General features: G+C 51.6%; 11 protein-coding genes across 11 annotated transcripts; 6 read left to right on the forward strand and 5 right to left on the reverse strand.

The window, feature by feature from the left end:
* Positions 1–279: 279 nt before the first annotated feature.
* Positions 280–924, forward strand: BCR37DRAFT_333585 (uncharacterized protein; the record flags this gene model as incomplete). The annotated part of the gene is made up of 1 exon (XM_040867106.1): positions 280–924. A coding segment is annotated over one exon (645 nt), but the record flags the coding sequence as incomplete, so codon positions are not given.
* A 376-nt stretch (positions 925–1300) lies between these two features.
* Positions 1301–2647, reverse strand: BCR37DRAFT_383966 (peptidase M24, structural domain-containing protein). The gene has a single exon (XM_040870138.1). The coding sequence runs from the start codon at positions 2613–2615 to the stop codon at positions 1356–1358; it is 1260 nt and encodes a 419-aa protein (XP_040722457.1). The 5' UTR covers positions 2616–2647; the 3' UTR covers positions 1301–1355.
* An 86-nt stretch (positions 2648–2733) lies between these two features.
* On the forward strand, positions 2734–3695 carry BCR37DRAFT_383967 (uncharacterized protein). Its single transcript, XM_040870139.1, has 2 exons — positions 2734–3193; positions 3242–3695. Exons 1-2 carry the CDS (start codon positions 2798–2800, stop codon positions 3638–3640), a joined length of 795 nt encoding a protein of 264 aa, XP_040722458.1. The 5' UTR covers positions 2734–2797; the 3' UTR covers positions 3641–3695.
* Positions 3696–4962: 1267 nt separating this feature from the next.
* BCR37DRAFT_383974 (cytochrome C1 family-domain-containing protein) lies at positions 4963–6057 on the forward strand. The gene is made up of 2 exons (XM_040870140.1): positions 4963–5539; positions 5586–6057. Exons 1-2 carry the CDS (start codon positions 5059–5061, stop codon positions 6005–6007), a joined length of 903 nt encoding a protein of 300 aa, XP_040722459.1. The 5' UTR covers positions 4963–5058; the 3' UTR covers positions 6008–6057.
* Positions 6045–7046, reverse strand: BCR37DRAFT_383976 (DUF962 domain-containing protein). Its single transcript, XM_040870141.1, has 2 exons — positions 6389–7046; positions 6045–6346 (listed from the first exon to the last, which is right to left on the reverse strand). Exons 1-2 carry the CDS (start codon positions 6757–6759, stop codon positions 6109–6111), a joined length of 609 nt encoding a protein of 202 aa, XP_040722460.1. The 5' UTR covers positions 6760–7046; the 3' UTR covers positions 6045–6108.
* Positions 7047–7119: 73 nt separating this feature from the next.
* Positions 7120–7455, forward strand: BCR37DRAFT_383977 (ubiquitin-related domain-containing protein; the record flags this gene model as incomplete). Its single annotated transcript, XM_040870142.1, has 1 exon — positions 7120–7455. The coding sequence occupies exon 1, from the start codon at positions 7170–7172 to the stop codon at positions 7452–7454; it is 285 nt and encodes a 94-aa protein (XP_040722461.1). The 5' UTR covers positions 7120–7169.
* Positions 7456–7480: 25 nt separating this feature from the next.
* BCR37DRAFT_389627 (Arginine N-methyltransferase 2) lies at positions 7481–8539 on the reverse strand (the record flags this gene model as incomplete). Its single annotated transcript, XM_040870757.1, has 1 exon — positions 7481–8539. The coding sequence occupies one exon, from the start codon at positions 8537–8539 to the stop codon at positions 7481–7483; it is 1059 nt and encodes a 352-aa protein (XP_040722462.1).
* Positions 8540–8800: 261 nt separating this feature from the next.
* On the forward strand, positions 8801–9621 carry BCR37DRAFT_389628 (uncharacterized protein; the record flags this gene model as incomplete). Its single annotated transcript, XM_040870758.1, has 2 exons — positions 8801–9144; positions 9189–9621. 2 exons carry the CDS (start codon positions 8801–8803, stop codon positions 9619–9621), a joined length of 777 nt encoding a protein of 258 aa, XP_040722463.1.
* Positions 9622–10428: 807 nt separating this feature from the next.
* Positions 10429–11310, forward strand: BCR37DRAFT_337926 (ribosomal RNA methyltransferase FtsJ domain-containing protein; the record flags this gene model as incomplete). Its single annotated transcript, XM_040867285.1, has 3 exons — positions 10429–10641; positions 10738–10885; positions 10928–11310. Coding segments are annotated over 3 exons (744 nt in total), but the record flags the coding sequence as incomplete, so codon positions are not given.
* A 52-nt stretch (positions 11311–11362) lies between these two features.
* BCR37DRAFT_406499 (DHH family protein) lies at positions 11363–12784 on the reverse strand (the record flags this gene model as incomplete). Its single annotated transcript, XM_040872108.1, has 1 exon — positions 11363–12784. The coding sequence occupies exon 1, from the start codon at positions 12701–12703 to the stop codon at positions 11363–11365; it is 1341 nt and encodes a 446-aa protein (XP_040722465.1). The 5' UTR covers positions 12704–12784.
* A 191-nt stretch (positions 12785–12975) lies between these two features.
* BCR37DRAFT_334698 (nucleoporin Nup85-like protein) lies at positions 12976–14430 on the reverse strand (the record flags this gene model as incomplete). Its single annotated transcript, XM_040867153.1, has 1 exon — positions 12976–14430. A coding segment is annotated over one exon (1455 nt), but the record flags the coding sequence as incomplete, so codon positions are not given.
* Positions 14431–16067: the final 1637 nt, after the last annotated feature.

Consider the following 16067-nt stretch of genomic DNA (forward strand, 5'->3'; position numbering starts at 1 on the left):
CTCTCCTATCTGCTGGCGGATAGAAGAGCCATCATCGCGCAAGCGATAAATCATGGCCCTTTCAAGAGCGACTCAGCACAAACACTCTCTGTAAAAGACACGCCAGCTTCATCACAAGGCCTAGAACGAGCCGATAATGTAGCAGGCTGTCCAGCACGACTCGCCGCGCTATACGGATCGGATCGTTTCAGTAGCGTCCCTTGGCAGGAGGATACAGCCAATGTTACTTTCCCCATTGGTTATCCTGTTGAGGACGCTCATCTCTGCAACCCTGCCTTGTCGACTGAAAAGGTGGCAGTCATTGTCGAAATGCTCGAAGATGACAATTTGGTTCCTCACATACTGCGATTCATCAAGCGACTTGGTGACGAGTGGCCCGTGATTTTATATCACTCCAAGATGAACGAAGACTCTATCCTTGCCAACCGTGCTCTCCGGCCGTATCTGTTGTCGGGCAAAGTACAGCGCGTACGTCTCAATACCGCCTTTCTCTCGCACTACTCGGTTTCTCAATTTCTGGCACATGCACCCTTCTACGAGCACTTGGCTCCTGCGAAACATGTTCTGCTGTTCCAAACTGACTCGACATTGTGTAGCAACGCGACACAGTCGGTCGAGAGCTTCTTTGATTACGATTACATTGGCTCGCCGATACACTCTAGTCTCTTTGACGAACCTATCCCACGTTTCAACGGTGGTCTCTCCTTGCGCAACAGAGAATCTATGCTACAAGTCATTCGAGAGTCAGCGCCCTTCGAGGATCCTGGGCAACCATGGATCTGGGAGGATCAGTGGTTCTCGATGGAGATGGCAAAGTCAAGAGCCAACTACACACTGCCTACAATCGAAGAGGCATCTACTTTTGCAGTAGAGAGTGTCTTCAATCCAGCGCCACTTGGCGTGCACCGTCCGCATATGTTCATTCCAATGATTGATGGGTATGAGCAATATCAGAAGCTGCTCGACTTTTGCCCAGAAATCGAAGAGATGACTACACACTTTGGTCCGACGATTTTTGATCCCTGCAAGAATGATCCTGACAGCCATGACTGTGCACTGTCAAAGTTCACCGCTGCGTTGGAATCTTAAGCGGCACTCAAGACGTGTGAGACAGAGGCACAGAGCGAGACGTGTCGCGATGCAAAAGCAAAGCAAGCTCAGGCATAATACACTCACATTGCTATTGACAGCCCGCAGTCTATCCAGGGCTCACGACGAACATCCGTGGCAGGCTCTCTTCATTGAGCCCGATTGTATTTCCACCATTTACCGGCATTGTTTGAAAATGAAATGACATAGATATTATAGACTAGTCCAGAAGACTTCACATAGACATCACAGCGTAGCGTATCCTTCTACAATTCCATCGCGGAACTCTCTACAACGGCAGATGCTTTGCGCACCTTCAGGGGCAACGCCAGACATTTCGCCAAGTCGCTACCGTCCTCCACGCTATGCGCGCTCTTGACCCACGGCACATCACCCGTCGTACCAGTCAGCTTGACCACCTCTTTACCAAGTAACGCCAGCGTACTTGCTTGACGAGAGACAAACTCTTTCGGGTGCTCGCACAGGACGGGATAGGCCACGAGGAGACCTTTACGCTCGCACTCAGACACACCCATCCGCGCGACTTTTTGGTTTGACAGTGTTCGCAAGTGGAAGGGGAACACGCTCTTTGTTGCTGTGACTTCGCGCAGGGTCTCTTGTGAGGCTTTCAGCTTGGGTTGATAGGTCACACCGTAGTCTCGTGCATACAGCGTCGGTCTCAGTACGCCATGTGGACGAACAGCACCCTTGCCGGTCGAAAAGGCAAGATCCAGTAGCCATACTTCACCAGGGCTCACTTGCGTGGTTTCTTCCTCTTCTGCTTGTAGCCGATCTGCACTCGTCTGTGCAGGTGCAGTAACGGGCCGGTACACCCATGTGATCTGTTTTGGCCGGTCATTCTCATCCAGTGCTTCTTCCTCAACAGTCGCCTGGCCTACCAGGAAACGCCGGAGTCTCCTGACTTTTGAGCCTTCGCATACGCGCACGTCAAAGGCCGCAGCACAGGCTTCCACGAGACTTCTCAGTTGCGCAAGGGTTACGCTTTGTGTGTCTTCAAGTGCAGAGGGAGGTTGCGCTTGTGCAAGGAGACGAGTAACTGCTTCTGTTGCTGCGCATGTCGCAACAGTGACATCTGCCACGGGACCTTGTATGGCTTCAGATTGCTGACCTTGTGTCACAAGCATTGTGTGACATGCCTTGGCAGTATAACCATCGATATGCACGCCCAAGGATACCTTGACAAGATCTCCCGCTTGCAAAATATATGCACCTTCTTCCTCCATTGGAGCGTAGCCACCGAGACAATTGTTGACATTGACGGTTGTTGGCTCTGCACTGCCCTTCTCTAATTGCTTGTCTCGTTTGAACACGCGCGAGGTGCCCTCTTGCATCAGTGCATCGCCCAGTAGACAGAGCGCAGCGGTATTGGCGCCAGGTCGACATGCTTCGAGCACTTTTGCCAGTGCCGCATTTGTGAACTGTGCAGCGAGGCTATACTTTCCCATAACAGAATCGGTGAGGACATCTGGCTGCGCAGGGCCTTCGACGACCTCCATTGCGGGCATAGCTGTAGATGGAGATGCTTGGCTTTCCTATAGATTGTCTGGCGCCGAATCTGCATCGCGCCAACTTTTTTGTAAACTCGCACGGTGCTTGCGGGTCTGGTTCATCGCTCGAGAGTCGAAACGCGACAGAAGCACTTCAACTTCGAGCTCGTCTCTGACATCGACTCGTCGCGTATCTTGCAATGAAACGAAAGGCGGAGGCTGATGTGGACAAAACAGCTGATAGCTCGAAAAAGGTCTCGCGGGATGGTCCAGTCTCAAAGACATCCAAAGACTCCGAGACTGAAGGCAAACCTACCCCTCCACCAGTGCAATTCAAACGGCTGGCTACTTACGAATGTCCACGCTTGAATGGCGTTCCACGCAATGCTGCTGCTATATTGGACGAGCTATGTAAAGGCTTCGACGAAGACACTTACCTTTGCGAACTCGAGTCATGCCCAGTGACAAGCGCCTCCGCCGAGTTCATGCAAGGCATGTATCTGGATTACTTTGTGGCTGCGCCCGGCACACATCTTCCCATATGCAGGCCAATTGATAAAAGAATATTGGAGAGAATAATGAAATTCAAAATGGCTGTACGTGTGTTCTGAGATATACTATAGGACGTGGAAGGCTAATGGCAGCGTGGTACGTATCGTCCTACCCTTATGGGCCTTGTCGCGCAAAACGTCAACGCAGACGTCAAGAAGGTCACCAAGGAGGCATCAGCACCATTGTTTGATGACTTGTCTGAGGAGCAGGTACGGAAGAGTCTCGCACAACTAGGTACGCTGCGAGGTGTCGGTCCCGCAACCGCGTCTCTCATCCTCTCCATCGAGCACTCGACCGTCCCGTTCATGAGTGACGAGGCGGCACGGTTCTTCGGATGTCTGGGTCCCGTCAAGTACACACTGCCTTATTATATGCGTTTCCGGTCAGCGATGCTTCAGTTTCTGATGGAAGCTGAGAGCGATCTGACCTGCTGTCAATTGGAGCAACGAATCTGGCTCAAAATGAAAAGTGATGGAGGGCTCTTTCGTTAGATCATTTCATATTTATGTGTACAGTCTTGTCGTCTCAGTAGGGATCGGAGTCTAGTGAATTTGAAACTTGAAAATCAGGGGATGACACTTCACTCAACGACTGCAGCGCCAACACCAGACCAGCCACTACCACTGCAATGAAGCGCAAATTGAATTCTACTTTTAAAGAAAAGAGAAACAGCTCGAAGAAGATCGACCAAGATGCAGCTGAGTCTTCTGGTGCTCTAGAAGAATGTCACCCAGTCTTCAAGACTGAAGTCGCAGCCGAGTTGACGACCCAGAAGATCACCGTGATTTTGAGCGGCCCAGAAGAGCTCGATACTACCAAAATCAAGTATGAGCTGAATGCTGAGCCGAATACGATAGCTAGCGTCAACGTCAAGAGCGAGGCCAAGGCTGAAAGTGCGGCGATGAAGCCTGAACAATCTGAAGTCAAGATTCAGCTTAAGAAGACCGTGGTCAAACCTGGGAAGAGGGTGAGGAAGACCAAGACTAAGGAGAGTAAGATCAAAGACGGCAAGGACGAGGCCAAGCTTGACGTCCGGGGTGAGATCAAGCCTACTATGCGCATTGATTATATGATCTTCCCAAAGTACGAATGTCCTGTAATATATGGGACCCCAAACAATGCTAAAGCGATTCTCGCCAACCTTTGCGATGGCTATGAGGAGAATGAGTCCTGTCTCACCACTCTGGCAGCTTGTGCTTCGACGAAAGCTGACGAGGATTGCCTGTGCACCGTGCACAATCGCTTCTTCAGCATTGGAGACGACAAAAAGAGTCTCTTGACCTCCGATTTCGGGCTGCAGAGTCTGAAAGCGGCGACAAGGTATAAGGATATCGCTGTAAGACTCGCTACAACAGTCAAGGCACAATGAGCTGACTTTCTTTTAGCGTGGCGACCGTGCAGCCTGGGGCGCGGCCTACGTTGGGCACAACACCGATGCAAAGATCAGGCAGGCCACAAGGGAGGCAACACTACCTTTATACACTGATCTGTCAGAAAAGCAGGTACGCAAGAGCTTGGAGACGCTATGTACGCTGGGAGGAGTTGGTGCTGCCACAGCTTCATTAATTTTGAGCATCGAACATCCGTCAATTGCATTTATGAGCGACGTGGCGGCTCAGTTATTCTCATGCCTGGGAGCAGTCCGACACAGCATGCCCTTCTACATGCGATACAGGCGGTGCCTGCTGCAGTTCCTGGAGGCGGCTGAGAGCGAGCTGAGTTGCTGCCAGCTGGAGCAGCGGATCTGGGTGCGATTCTGCCCATACGTGAAGTAGGGTTAGGCTCAGGCTGTCTGGCCAATGGGAGGGCGGGCAGGAGCGGGAAATGCTCAAGAGTAAGCAGAAGAAAGACAACGACTCTCTCTGCATCCAGTACGAGGACAGACTCTCAGTGTGCGCAGGCAGTCAGCATGTTCTCCTCCAGAGCTATTCCAAAGGCCGCCTCCTTCCGCAGGTTCGCCTCGACTCTTTCCCAAAAGTCCACTAGCAATACATCCCTGGCACTCGCAACCCTCACATCTGCTGGCCTCGTGGGCTCGTACGCGTACGTCTACGGATCTCCCATCAGCGCCAATTCGCCACTGGAGAATGGCTTGCACTCGCCCGCCTATCCGTGGCCCGAGAATGGCATGCTCTCGTCCTTCGACCACCAGTCCTTGAGGCGTGGCTACCAGGTGTACCGCGAGGTCTGCTCCGCTTGCCACTCCCTCGACCGCATCGCTTGGCGTAATCTCGTCGGTGTGACACACACAGTCGATGAAGCCAAGGCAATGTGCGAGGAAAATGAGTACGAGGATGGCCCCGACGACCAAGGCGAGATGTTCCAACGCCCTGGCAAGCTCTCAGACTACATGCCACGCCCATATCCCAATGACGAAGCTGCACGAGCTGGTATGTTCACACGACTCGACCCATTGTCCATTGCTAATGCCTCCAGGAAATGCCGGTGCACTGCCACCTGATCTTTCGCTGATTGTCAAAGCTCGTCACGGCGCTGCCGACTACGTCTTTGCACTGCTCACTGGATACGTTGACCCACCAGCAGGCGTTCAGCTTGCTGAGGGCATGAACTTCAACCCATACTTCCCTGGTGGCGGTATTGCCATGGCCCGTGTTCTTTACGACGGTCTGGTCGAGTATGACGATGGCACCCCAGCGACGACCTCTCAAATGGCCAAGGATGTGGTCAGCTTCCTGCATTGGGCTGCTGAGCCTGAGCTCGATGAGCGAAAGAAGATGGGTTTCCAGGCGGTTGTGCTACTTTCGGTACTGTTCCCTCTCGCACTCTACATGAAGCGGTTGCGATGGTCTGTGATCAAGTCCAGGAAGCTTGTCTACAACCCGCCCGTCAAAAAGTAGGCCTTCCTTTAGATTCTCGTTCTTAGCAAGCATCAAGTGACCATGTCCAGATTGAATTGAAAAATATGTGTCCTATATATTCCAGCAAGTCACTTCAAGACTCACTTGGCCTTGGCCTGTGCTGCAGCTCGGTCTGCAGCAAGGACTCTCACCTTTTCCTTGGAAATGAGGTTGAGGAGCTTCTTGTGCAGTTTTGGGTCCATGCCAAGCGAGAAGAGTACCTCGAGAAGCACAAAGAAGGGAGCCGCGTAGAATGCTTGGAAGATGTTATCGAGGAGGGCTGGCTTGCGTCCCTCAAACACGCCATGACCAACGAATTGCATGATCCAAGATAATCCACTAGAGGTATCAGTCGGTGGTCAGCAAAACGCAGGGACTTACTGCAGGACACCAGCGGTCTTGTTTGCAAGAGGACCATAAGTGTGCAACAGAGCAGTGGCACTGCCGACCATCCCTAGCAAAATCGGTACAGTCATAAGCCCAGCCTGTGTGTGCATGGCGATATAGCCGGGAATACTCGCGAGCGCTACAAGGGTTGCCAGATTTAGCTCCGGCAAGTACGTGGGCCATAGTCTACCAAGCGATGACTCTGAGGCAATCAGGGGGCCTGTGTTTGCCATGAAAAGGAAGGCCGTCCAAAGGATAAGCGGCACAAAAACCATGTGGATTGACACATTCGTTGGGTTGGCGTGGTAGGCGCCATACTTTGGAATTTGATACTCGAGCGAGAAGTAGCGCTTGATGGCTGACATGGTCTTTGCCTGTCGCTGAGTAAGAAGAAGGGTAGCTGAAGAGCGCAAGTAGATCCGGGGAGTGTCGCTGGCAAAGGTGGGGGAGCTGTTGCCGAAGCAAGTCGCAAACTCGAATATTATGCACGTTGGCGCTAGACTTCAGCACCGAGTCAGCATGTGATTGAGAGGGCCTGGTCAGACTGCGATCAGCATGAGCTAGCAAAGACGTTCATGTGTGATACCAACAAGAATGCACGCCAATTCAGTTTGGCAATGGGCTCGTCTAGACACCTTTGCTGCTCTGCAAGAGGTGATGCTGGATGCAGCCATCTCGAAAAGCGACCGCGTCTCGCGCGCCTTCAACATCGCAACGCACACCATCTCCATTGAAGACAAGCAGCCATGCGTATCAAAGTCAAGGTACGCCATGCATGTCACGAAGTCCCTCTGCTTACGTCCAGACACTGACAGGCAAAGAAATTGAGCTTGATATTGAGCCAAGTGACAAAATTTCCCGCATCAAGGAGCGCGTGGAGGAAAAAGAGGGTATTCCACCACCTCAGCAACGTCTTATCTTTGGCGGCAAGCAGATGTACGCCGTCCCAATGTCTTTGAACCGATCTGACTGTAGGAATGATGAAAAGACTGCTACAGAATACGGCGTCGAAGGAGGCAGCATTCTACATCTTGTGCTCGCGCTACGCGGTGGTCGCTAGGACTCTTTCTAGATGGTAGCACGAAGTCATGTCAAGAAGCGACATGTCGGCAGTCGATAGCGCTCAAGAGCCCAATACCGTCGTTTTGTCCCCTCCCATTCAGCATCTACCGTTGCAATCGGCAGCTCCTCGAACGAAGTGCTTAAACCAAAGTCTCGCAGCTCAATCTCGAGGATCTGGCTGTAGACTTCATAAAACGTTTCATTATCAGCTCCAAGTCCGTGAAAGAAGCAGAATGTTCCGTCAGGCTTCAACAAAGCCACTACTGCATCGAAAAAGGCATACATGTCTTCCCAGAACTCAAACGGGTCGTACATGATACCATCGAAGGTTTCCCTGTCAGCAAGATCATCCACAAGATCTTGCCACCGACCCTCCAGTATCTCAACACCTGGTCTCTCGTACCAACCACGCCGCCGCATCTCCCTCAGCACGTCAGGGTGCGCTTCAATGATTACATGCCGTTCCGGCTTTTCAAGCTGAATGGCGTCGTCGACAAGTCCCAACCCAAATCCTATATTGAGAACAGCCTTGCCGGGCCCTGACACAATCTTGGCTGAGCGTTTCATAATCTCGTCCTCCCATGTCATCATGATGGCGTTCTTCTCTTCATCAAGAAGAGTGGTACTGGTCTCTGTCGGATTCGTGTAGACCACATGGCCATTGAGAAAACTTGCGTTCCGCTCCACTGCATTGTGCACACCGCGTGCTTTGTCCAGGGCAGTCAGGAGTAGTTCTGCCCGGACGCCAGCTGAGACGAGGTGGTCGTAGAGCAGTGTCAAATGAGCTTTGCGAGCCAAGCAACCAGCTGTCTCGTATGCCCTGTTGGTTTGGTTCCAAACAGCGCCGTTCGAAAGCAGGAATTGGAGAAGCATTAGCGCTCTCTCCTGGGTGTCAAGCGAGGCCCCATTGACAAGATCGTGCAATGGGCCGTTACCCGTAGCGTCGTCCTGGCAGCCAAGATCAGCACCATTCTTTGACAGCTGTTTGACTTTTTCTAAGTCGAGAGCTGTACATGCCTCGTGAAGCTCAGTATCTAGTGCGACTTGTTGAGGATTTCGCACAGCCTCCTGAATGTCTTCCATTTTGAAGCTAGACTAATCTTAGGATACGACTGTAGCTCTTATATCTTCCAGCTTAACTTTGGTATGTGATCATGGATTCTGGCATTCTGCTCGCGACTGCAATTTTTATCTGCTGCTGCCAAATCGTCGCGCGAACACTCTCCAGATGCAGGCAAACAACCAACCATATCGCAGGTTCTCGCTCGCTACACGCGAGCTTTGCAGCCGAAGAACCTGAGCAGTACGTCAGCTATAGCTCTGCTTAATTGTAGCCGGCAGCTGATGACCAAATATTCAGGTCCCGGTCGTACAAGGTCTAAGCACACGGACTATGAGCGCACGGCGCCGGCTTCATCACAGGCAACGACCACCGCTCCTGGTAGAGGTCATCACCAACCCAGAGGTGTCGCAACAGATCGCTTCGTGCAGAAGCTCGTGAGGCCCATGGCCCTGTCAGGGAAGTATGCAGGCCGCTCGCTAGACATACTCTATACGAACGACCCATATCTTGCGGATGAATTCTGTGCTCTCCATATCGATAAGCAAGGCTGTACGCATGTAGGGTTTGACCTAGAGCATCGCCCACACTTTGCTCCGGGGAGCAAGGCGAATGTGGCACTTCTTCAGTACGTCCGCCCTCTCTCAACGTTAAGCTCGGAACTTACCACAGATTCGCACCATTAATGCCAGCCTTGAGTACAACCTACCCGGTTCTCCTCTACTCGCTTTATCACGCCAATGCTACTCTACCGCTCTCGCTTCTCTGCCTCCTCAGCAATACCGCTATCTCAAAGCATGGTGTAGGTATCTCCGGAGATTTGCGCCATCTAGCGTATCTAGAGCTGCCTCAAGAATGTCGTTCCTCATACAAAGAACTAGAAAGGGATGTCAAGTCCGTTATGCCACATCATCCTGGAGGACGCAGCCTCAAAGCACTCATAACGAGCTTGATGGATCCCCCATGCGCAGTACTCAAGACGAAAAGGTTGACAATGACAAACTGGGAGAAGAAAGATCTCTCAAACGATGAAATCGCATACGCAGCAATGGATGCTCTCTGTGGAGTGTTGCTATGGGAAATTATTGACACGCAGCGTGGGTGAGCAGCTCCTGCACCTGGTCGGCCTGCTCTTTCTGGTGACTTACACCAGCTTCTTCAAATAAGCAGAAGTGCTGTCATCATGACGCCCGAGCGCCTTCGGGCCCACATTGAGGGATGCATGGACTCGGGCATCTGTGATGAGCTCAGGAGCAGGCTCTTCCGGCATTGAGGATCGAAACAGCCTTCAATTTCGAGGCATATGAATTCTCTATGGTCATGCGCGTCATACAATGCTTGCTGAAAGCATAATCACTTTCAACAAAACGCAACAACGCCCGCTGAGTGACTTTCGCAATGGCAACTTGGTATTTAGCCATGGGTACGCTGCACACGGTTCCCCTTGGTCGTTTGCGCCTTTGGCCAAACAACACCAGAAGACTGCCGCAGGATTTGCGGCATGTGACATTTCTGCTTCGTGTTGTTCTCTTGCCTCAGATCTGTGCTTCAAAATAGAAGGCCTTGTTGACGCAAATCAATCTGACAAGCGGAATGCCTCATCAATCAAATGTGCTATCGGCTATGGACATGGACTTTTTGGCATGGGAAGACAGGGTATCTGTGCTGTCCATTGTCTTCATAAGCTTATATCATCTAATTGTTGACAAGTCATACAGCGTGTCGACATAGTAGCTTAGTGATTGACGTCGCTGCATTCTGCGTGGAGTCGTGGACAGCTTGGGCCTGCTTGGATGACTAAGCGCCACGCTGTGTTTTTGTTTTCAGCACAGAAGCACGTCCAAATTTTGGATTCTAGATTTCACTCTGAAACGAAAACTTTCATACGCATCTGCTTGCTCGCTGGGTTGTGATGGTCAAAGCTGCTAAAGATAAGCGTGACATCTACTATAGGCTAGCCAAAGAAAGGGGTTTCCGGGCACGTTCGGCATTCAAGCTGCTTCAACTCGACGAGGCCTATAATCTTTTCACTCCGACGACACGCCGTGTCGTTGACTTGTGCTGTGCACCTGGGAGTTGGTCTCAAGTCATTCTACAGAAGCTCAAAAGTCTGAGTGACGGCAACGTCCGAAGCTCGACAAATCGAATAGATGCCTTTTCCACAGCTCAGGAAGCGCTTTTGGCGGTGAAAGCGCACGATGCCGCAATTGTTCAGGCGCAGAAAATTGGCAGAGATGATGCTGTGCTAGTTTCTGTTGACCTTCAACCAATGGCCCCGCTTGACGATTCTTGTGTCTTTCTGCAAGCCGACATCACGACACCTTCTACCCTGAAACGTATTTTGGAAGCATTCTCAAATGCTGCTCGAAGTTGCAACACGCAGGCAATGCCGAAAAGCCCTCAAAGCAAAGCTGATCTGGTCGTCTCAGATGGGGCTCCCGATGTCACGGGAATGCATGATTTGGACATTTACTTGCAACATCAATTACTGCTTTCAGCTCTCACTCTAGCAACCTGTGTCCTGCGCCGTGGCGGCGGATTCGTCGCAAAAATCTTCAAGGAGCATGACACATTCCACGGGGACGCTCAAGGCGGTGTGCACGGTCTCAGTAACTACAGTAGCGGAGACACATCTGCCACTCTGCTTGTCGCCCAGGCACGACTTTTCTTCGAGCGCGTAACAATTTACAAACCTGCGTCTTCGCGCGCAAGCTCTCTTGAGCATTTCTTGGTTTGTGAGAGATATTCTCCACCGGCAGACTTTCAACCAAGTCTGGATCGCCCGTTGTCAGTACCAGTCTCTGCGCTCTCAGATATTCATGGAACCAATGGAAAGTTCTCTGACTTCATGGCGCTCGGAGATCTTCCCCAGGAACGTCCGATGTGACTGCTTCTGCCGTGGTATTCGCATCGAGCTTGCCAAAATAATTTGTCAAAGTGTTCCGTTGCACCGGTACCGGTTGGTTGACCTTTCTTCGCGTCGCTTGACCGATGCCCATGGCCGCGTAGAGCATATCCCAGGTGGCAAGGTCCAATACGCCGCCACTTGCTTCGCGGTGTCCCTGGGCAAAGCTACCGCCTTGTCCTATCCTGAGTTTGTTCCACAACTCATCATCCAGCTTGGCATAACCTTTCAGAATTTCTTGCAGATTGACTGCGTTCGCGGTTCCATCATCTTTACGCCGGTGTTTGGGAATACGACATGAAAAATGGACTTTGCCCTTCATATAGCCTTTATTGGCACACATGACGACTTCCAAATCTTTCGAATGTAGAAAACACCAGCGTGTTGCCACAAGAGGATGAACTTGGCAGGGAGATGAGATCACAAAGCAAGCAGTACGCTTGTCTTGCGACCAAAGAGGTGCTGTGCGGCCTACGCGGTCAACTTCGTCGGCGACTTCGTCTCGAGCCGTCACAAGACTTCCGAGGTGCACATTGGTGGAAAAGTGCAGAATTTGACTCGGGGCTTCGGTTGTGAGGAGCGATAACCAGGCTTCAGAAACATTGTAAGCTGAACTGCGGCGAGGGGCGTTAATCAGTCCGACAGCATCGGTGAAGTTTTTGCGTCCGAGTTCTTTGGCCAGCAGACCGAGGTGCGACGGGAATGGTGCTGTCCACTTCACGCTAGCACCAAGATCACCGACAGTCCCAATCACAGCGAGATATCCAATGCCATCTATTGCGTCGCTCCAATAAGCACTGCATAATTCGTATGTGAGCAGAGCCGTTGTGGCGATGGGTTCATGAAGAGCCGCACTACAAATCACAGCATCGTCTGGAAAGGCTGTAGAGTAATGGTGATCCAAGATGAGTGTCGGGACACCATGTAGAAGCGCAGGCGCTCGACAAGAGCCCTGGTCAAGTACAATAATATGTCCAGGCGCCTTTTGAGATATAGATGAGCGCTCAGTTTCAGAGAATAGCGAGGTCCCTTTGCTCAGCAAGTGAACCTGTATTTGTGAAGGATCCAGTCCAAGTCGTGTAAGTGTTCGGTACATGATGACGCCTGCAGACAACCCATCAGCGTCTTTGTCCGGGCAGAGCAGAACGGATCCATTTGTCTTTGCGGCATCTTCTATGAAGCTCCTAGCTGCAGCCATAGCAGCTTCTGCAGCTGGCCATTCTTGTCTATCACGCTTAAGGCAAGAGTCCACATCAGAGTCATCTTCAATCGAACGTTTCATCGCTTCTGGTGTCACAACTTACAACCGAGTGGACGTTGACTAGCAAGGTCTCCCTATAGCTAATTAACTGTGGCACAAAATTATGATGTCACAATGGATTCGAGACTGTTGTACGTGCCTCATAAAGTGCCGATATATCGGGCTAGCTTCAGTCTGACGAGATCCAAGACATCCCTGGCATCAAAGGCTTCGGGTATGCCATGCCGCCAGTCGCAACGACTGCTTGGCAGTGCTTTCCGAGCCTGCTGTAAGACGTGCATCCCGAGATCTTGATCATTCTCCTGAAATTCCTCCAATGCCGCAAGAGCATCGAAGACATCTCTGTGCGAGAGCAATCGCGTGGAAACATCCAAAAGAGGCAAAAGCTCTACCATGAGAATTGGAACATATTCTTTTGGCAAGTCGGCGTATCTAAGAAGCGCCATTAGGTGGACGGCGAATTGCAGCATGTCGCCGGCCTGTCTGGACTGATGTAGACCGACAATTGTCGCATAAGGAGCCAGGAGCGCTGAAAGTTCCCGCGAAGCCATCATAGCGGGTGCTTGCAAAGACTCCACAAAATATGGATCAGAAGAGCTGGGTTGCCCTTCAAGGCACGACTTTCGGAAGAGAGACCAAGTCAGTCGATTTATTTGCGCATAGTTGGCAGCTCGATCAAAGGCAGCGAAGGCCTCACCATGTTGACCGCCTCGCTCCAAAAACTTGGCCCAAACAGTTCCAATGGTACGCGCTTCTTCAGCCAGCTCAAGCTCGTAACAGAGCTCCAGAATGTCATCTGCCGTATCCTGCGAGTGGATCGGAATTCGTGGCAAAATCTGCTGGATACGATCGAAGCCTGCATCTCCACAACTGCGCCAAAGTGAGACCGCAGCGGCCCATGCTTCCTGAGTGGACAACCAGGTGTCGCCGAGCTCCAGAACAAGAATTTCTCGGATCGCGAAATCGCTAGAGTCTTCGCGCAACCCATCGAGGAGCTCAGCCTTGTCCAGCAAATCTGCTAAGAGTGCAGCTCCTTCAAAGCTGACTTGTCGCAGGTGTGCAATGGCTTGCGGTATCCGCCCGGCGCAAAGGTCTGCAGCGGCCATATTCGCCGGAAGCGTTCGGTCGACACCCATTTCCGACTCACTGACCAAATCAAACAGAGCGAACACATCTTTTGGAGCTTTGCAGCCCGTGGGATCGAAGAGAAGCGACAAGGCTGCCAGACTTTCTTGCCAAGAGTCGCACTGACAGAAAATTGCGTCCTTATCTCCTTTGAGGAGCTCATAGATTTGACGGAACGCAGATGACAATTCTGGGTCAAGCTGATCCAGTGATCGAGCTGCGAGGATGACCTTTGCACGCCACTGCCGGTATCGCGCTTTGAAGTCGTCCATTCGTTTTGCGTATGTTGTAATTCTCGGACAGGACCGCAGAATCACTTGCAACTCTGCACTAGCCCGCGCCGTCGCGGTATCGCGCTGAGCAAGACCCGATCCAGCTAAACATTCCGCCGCCATTGTGAAGAGGCCACGGAGGACACCTTTCGAAATGTAATCCCAAAAGGCCGGGTGATCACAAGGCGACCTAGCCATCATGATCTCTTCCCCCTCTTGCTGTGCTGGTTGAGGATCGAGCGTATTCAGCCACTCCATAAGAAGATCGCCCCGTGGCATGTCTTCTTCATCTGTGAAGAAGATGGCCTCCGCGAGATGTAAGGTAGCATTCATGTCATACAGTGATTGTAAGTGGTCCTCATCCGCTTCGTCTAAACCCTCTGTCTCTGCTACTAGCACGGCCTTCTCGATTGCGTCTGAGGTGAATCCGCGATACTCACGGCAGCAGGTAACAATGAATGGGAACGGATCTTCGTTTTCCTCGTTGTTATATTGCAATTGTAATTGATGAAAGGAAGAAGCTAGATCGTCTGTATGCCTTTTTTGAACTCCTGCTAGAAGGCCATTGAGAACGCCAGGTATTCTGTAGACTCGGGACTCGGCAGCCCTTACTGTTCCAAGTTCCTCGCGTTCCTCGCTCCCATCGTGTAGAGTAGGATCACCGGCAACCCAAGAGACTCCGTGGATACTGTACGGATGCAATGCAGCGTGTATGTGTCGTCCGCGCGCCAAGAATGTCAAAAGACTACCTCGCTCGATGGGTGCGCCTTCAATGACAATCTCGGAGGGCCCGTCCGCAAGAGACGTGTCCGACATGTAGTGCACTCGCTTACAGGAAGATTCAGTCAATGGCGATTGCCGTTGACGATGCCGGGACCCGTCTGTTGGAAATGCAAAGTGCTAGCTCACTTGTCAAAGAGTATCGACGTCGCGTATGTTTATTGCGCCTGGCGCGCTCGACCTGTCCCACGGTGAGAAGTCCCAATATTGAATTTTCAGCGCATTCAATAACGCCGTCTACGCGCACGCATATGCGAATACAGATATACGCATCAAAGGAACGCTTATTGTTTCATTGCCTTGAGTAAAAGCTTTGCCTTGTAATTGTCCCGCTATGAAGCGCATCGGGTCTCTGAGGCACTGCCATCGTAGGCCATCTACACCCATGGCACCCTTGGTTGAAGCTGTACATGTCACTCGCTCTTTCAACTCAGGGCGGTTTGATTCTCCTAAAAGATCATCTCCTCGAATGGCATTCGATAGGAGCAACAATGCTCACATAGACGGGCAGAAGCCTACCTTCGGATCGGACCCTGAGAAGCTGGTGCAACACGCCCACGAGAAAGAACGTCTTGCCTTTCGTTACGCCCTCGAACAGCACGATTTCCCTACCGCCTATCGCATTTATAGGGAATACTTGGATACGCGGGTGCTCAATGCAGCTGAAGTGACCTCTCTTGTACAGCTCATCAGCGCAGATGCTCTCCTGCGCAAGCATTACGCCATCGAGCAACCAGAGGCACTCAAGACTGTTCTCTGGCAAATAGTCCAAGATGTCAAGGAAGAACGCGTCGCACATCAGGTAATCATCTGGGCTTTCGTATTCGGTGCTCTACAAACTTGGGGCCATTTTGACCAAGCACATGCGTTGTGGGGATATCTTCAGAAGTTGCCAATGCGGTCGCTCAGCGTCAAGGAGACCCAGCTTCGTATTGATAGTCGGATTTATGGTGCCATGATCAAATTGATGGTCGCTGAAGGCAGACCGTTGTCGGAATGTCGAGCTTTGCACCAAGAAGTGCTGCGATTGCCCCAGTATAGACCTTCTCTTCTGCTCGATGAAGCCATGATTCGGGCGCACTTTTCGGCTGGCGATATTGGGGGTAGCTACAAGCTCATGGACAAAGCTATTGCTACTCATCGCCCCGTCATTCGATCGGGATTCTTCAATGCCATTATGGGTTTCGCCATGGATGCCAATGCCATCG

The sequence above is a fragment of the Protomyces lactucae-debilis genome (assembly GCF_002105105.1).
Source record: "Protomyces lactucae-debilis strain 12-1054 chromosome Unknown BCR37scaffold_25, whole genome shotgun sequence".
Lineage (NCBI taxonomy): Eukaryota > Fungi > Ascomycota > Taphrinomycetes > Taphrinales > Protomycetaceae > Protomyces > Protomyces lactucae-debilis.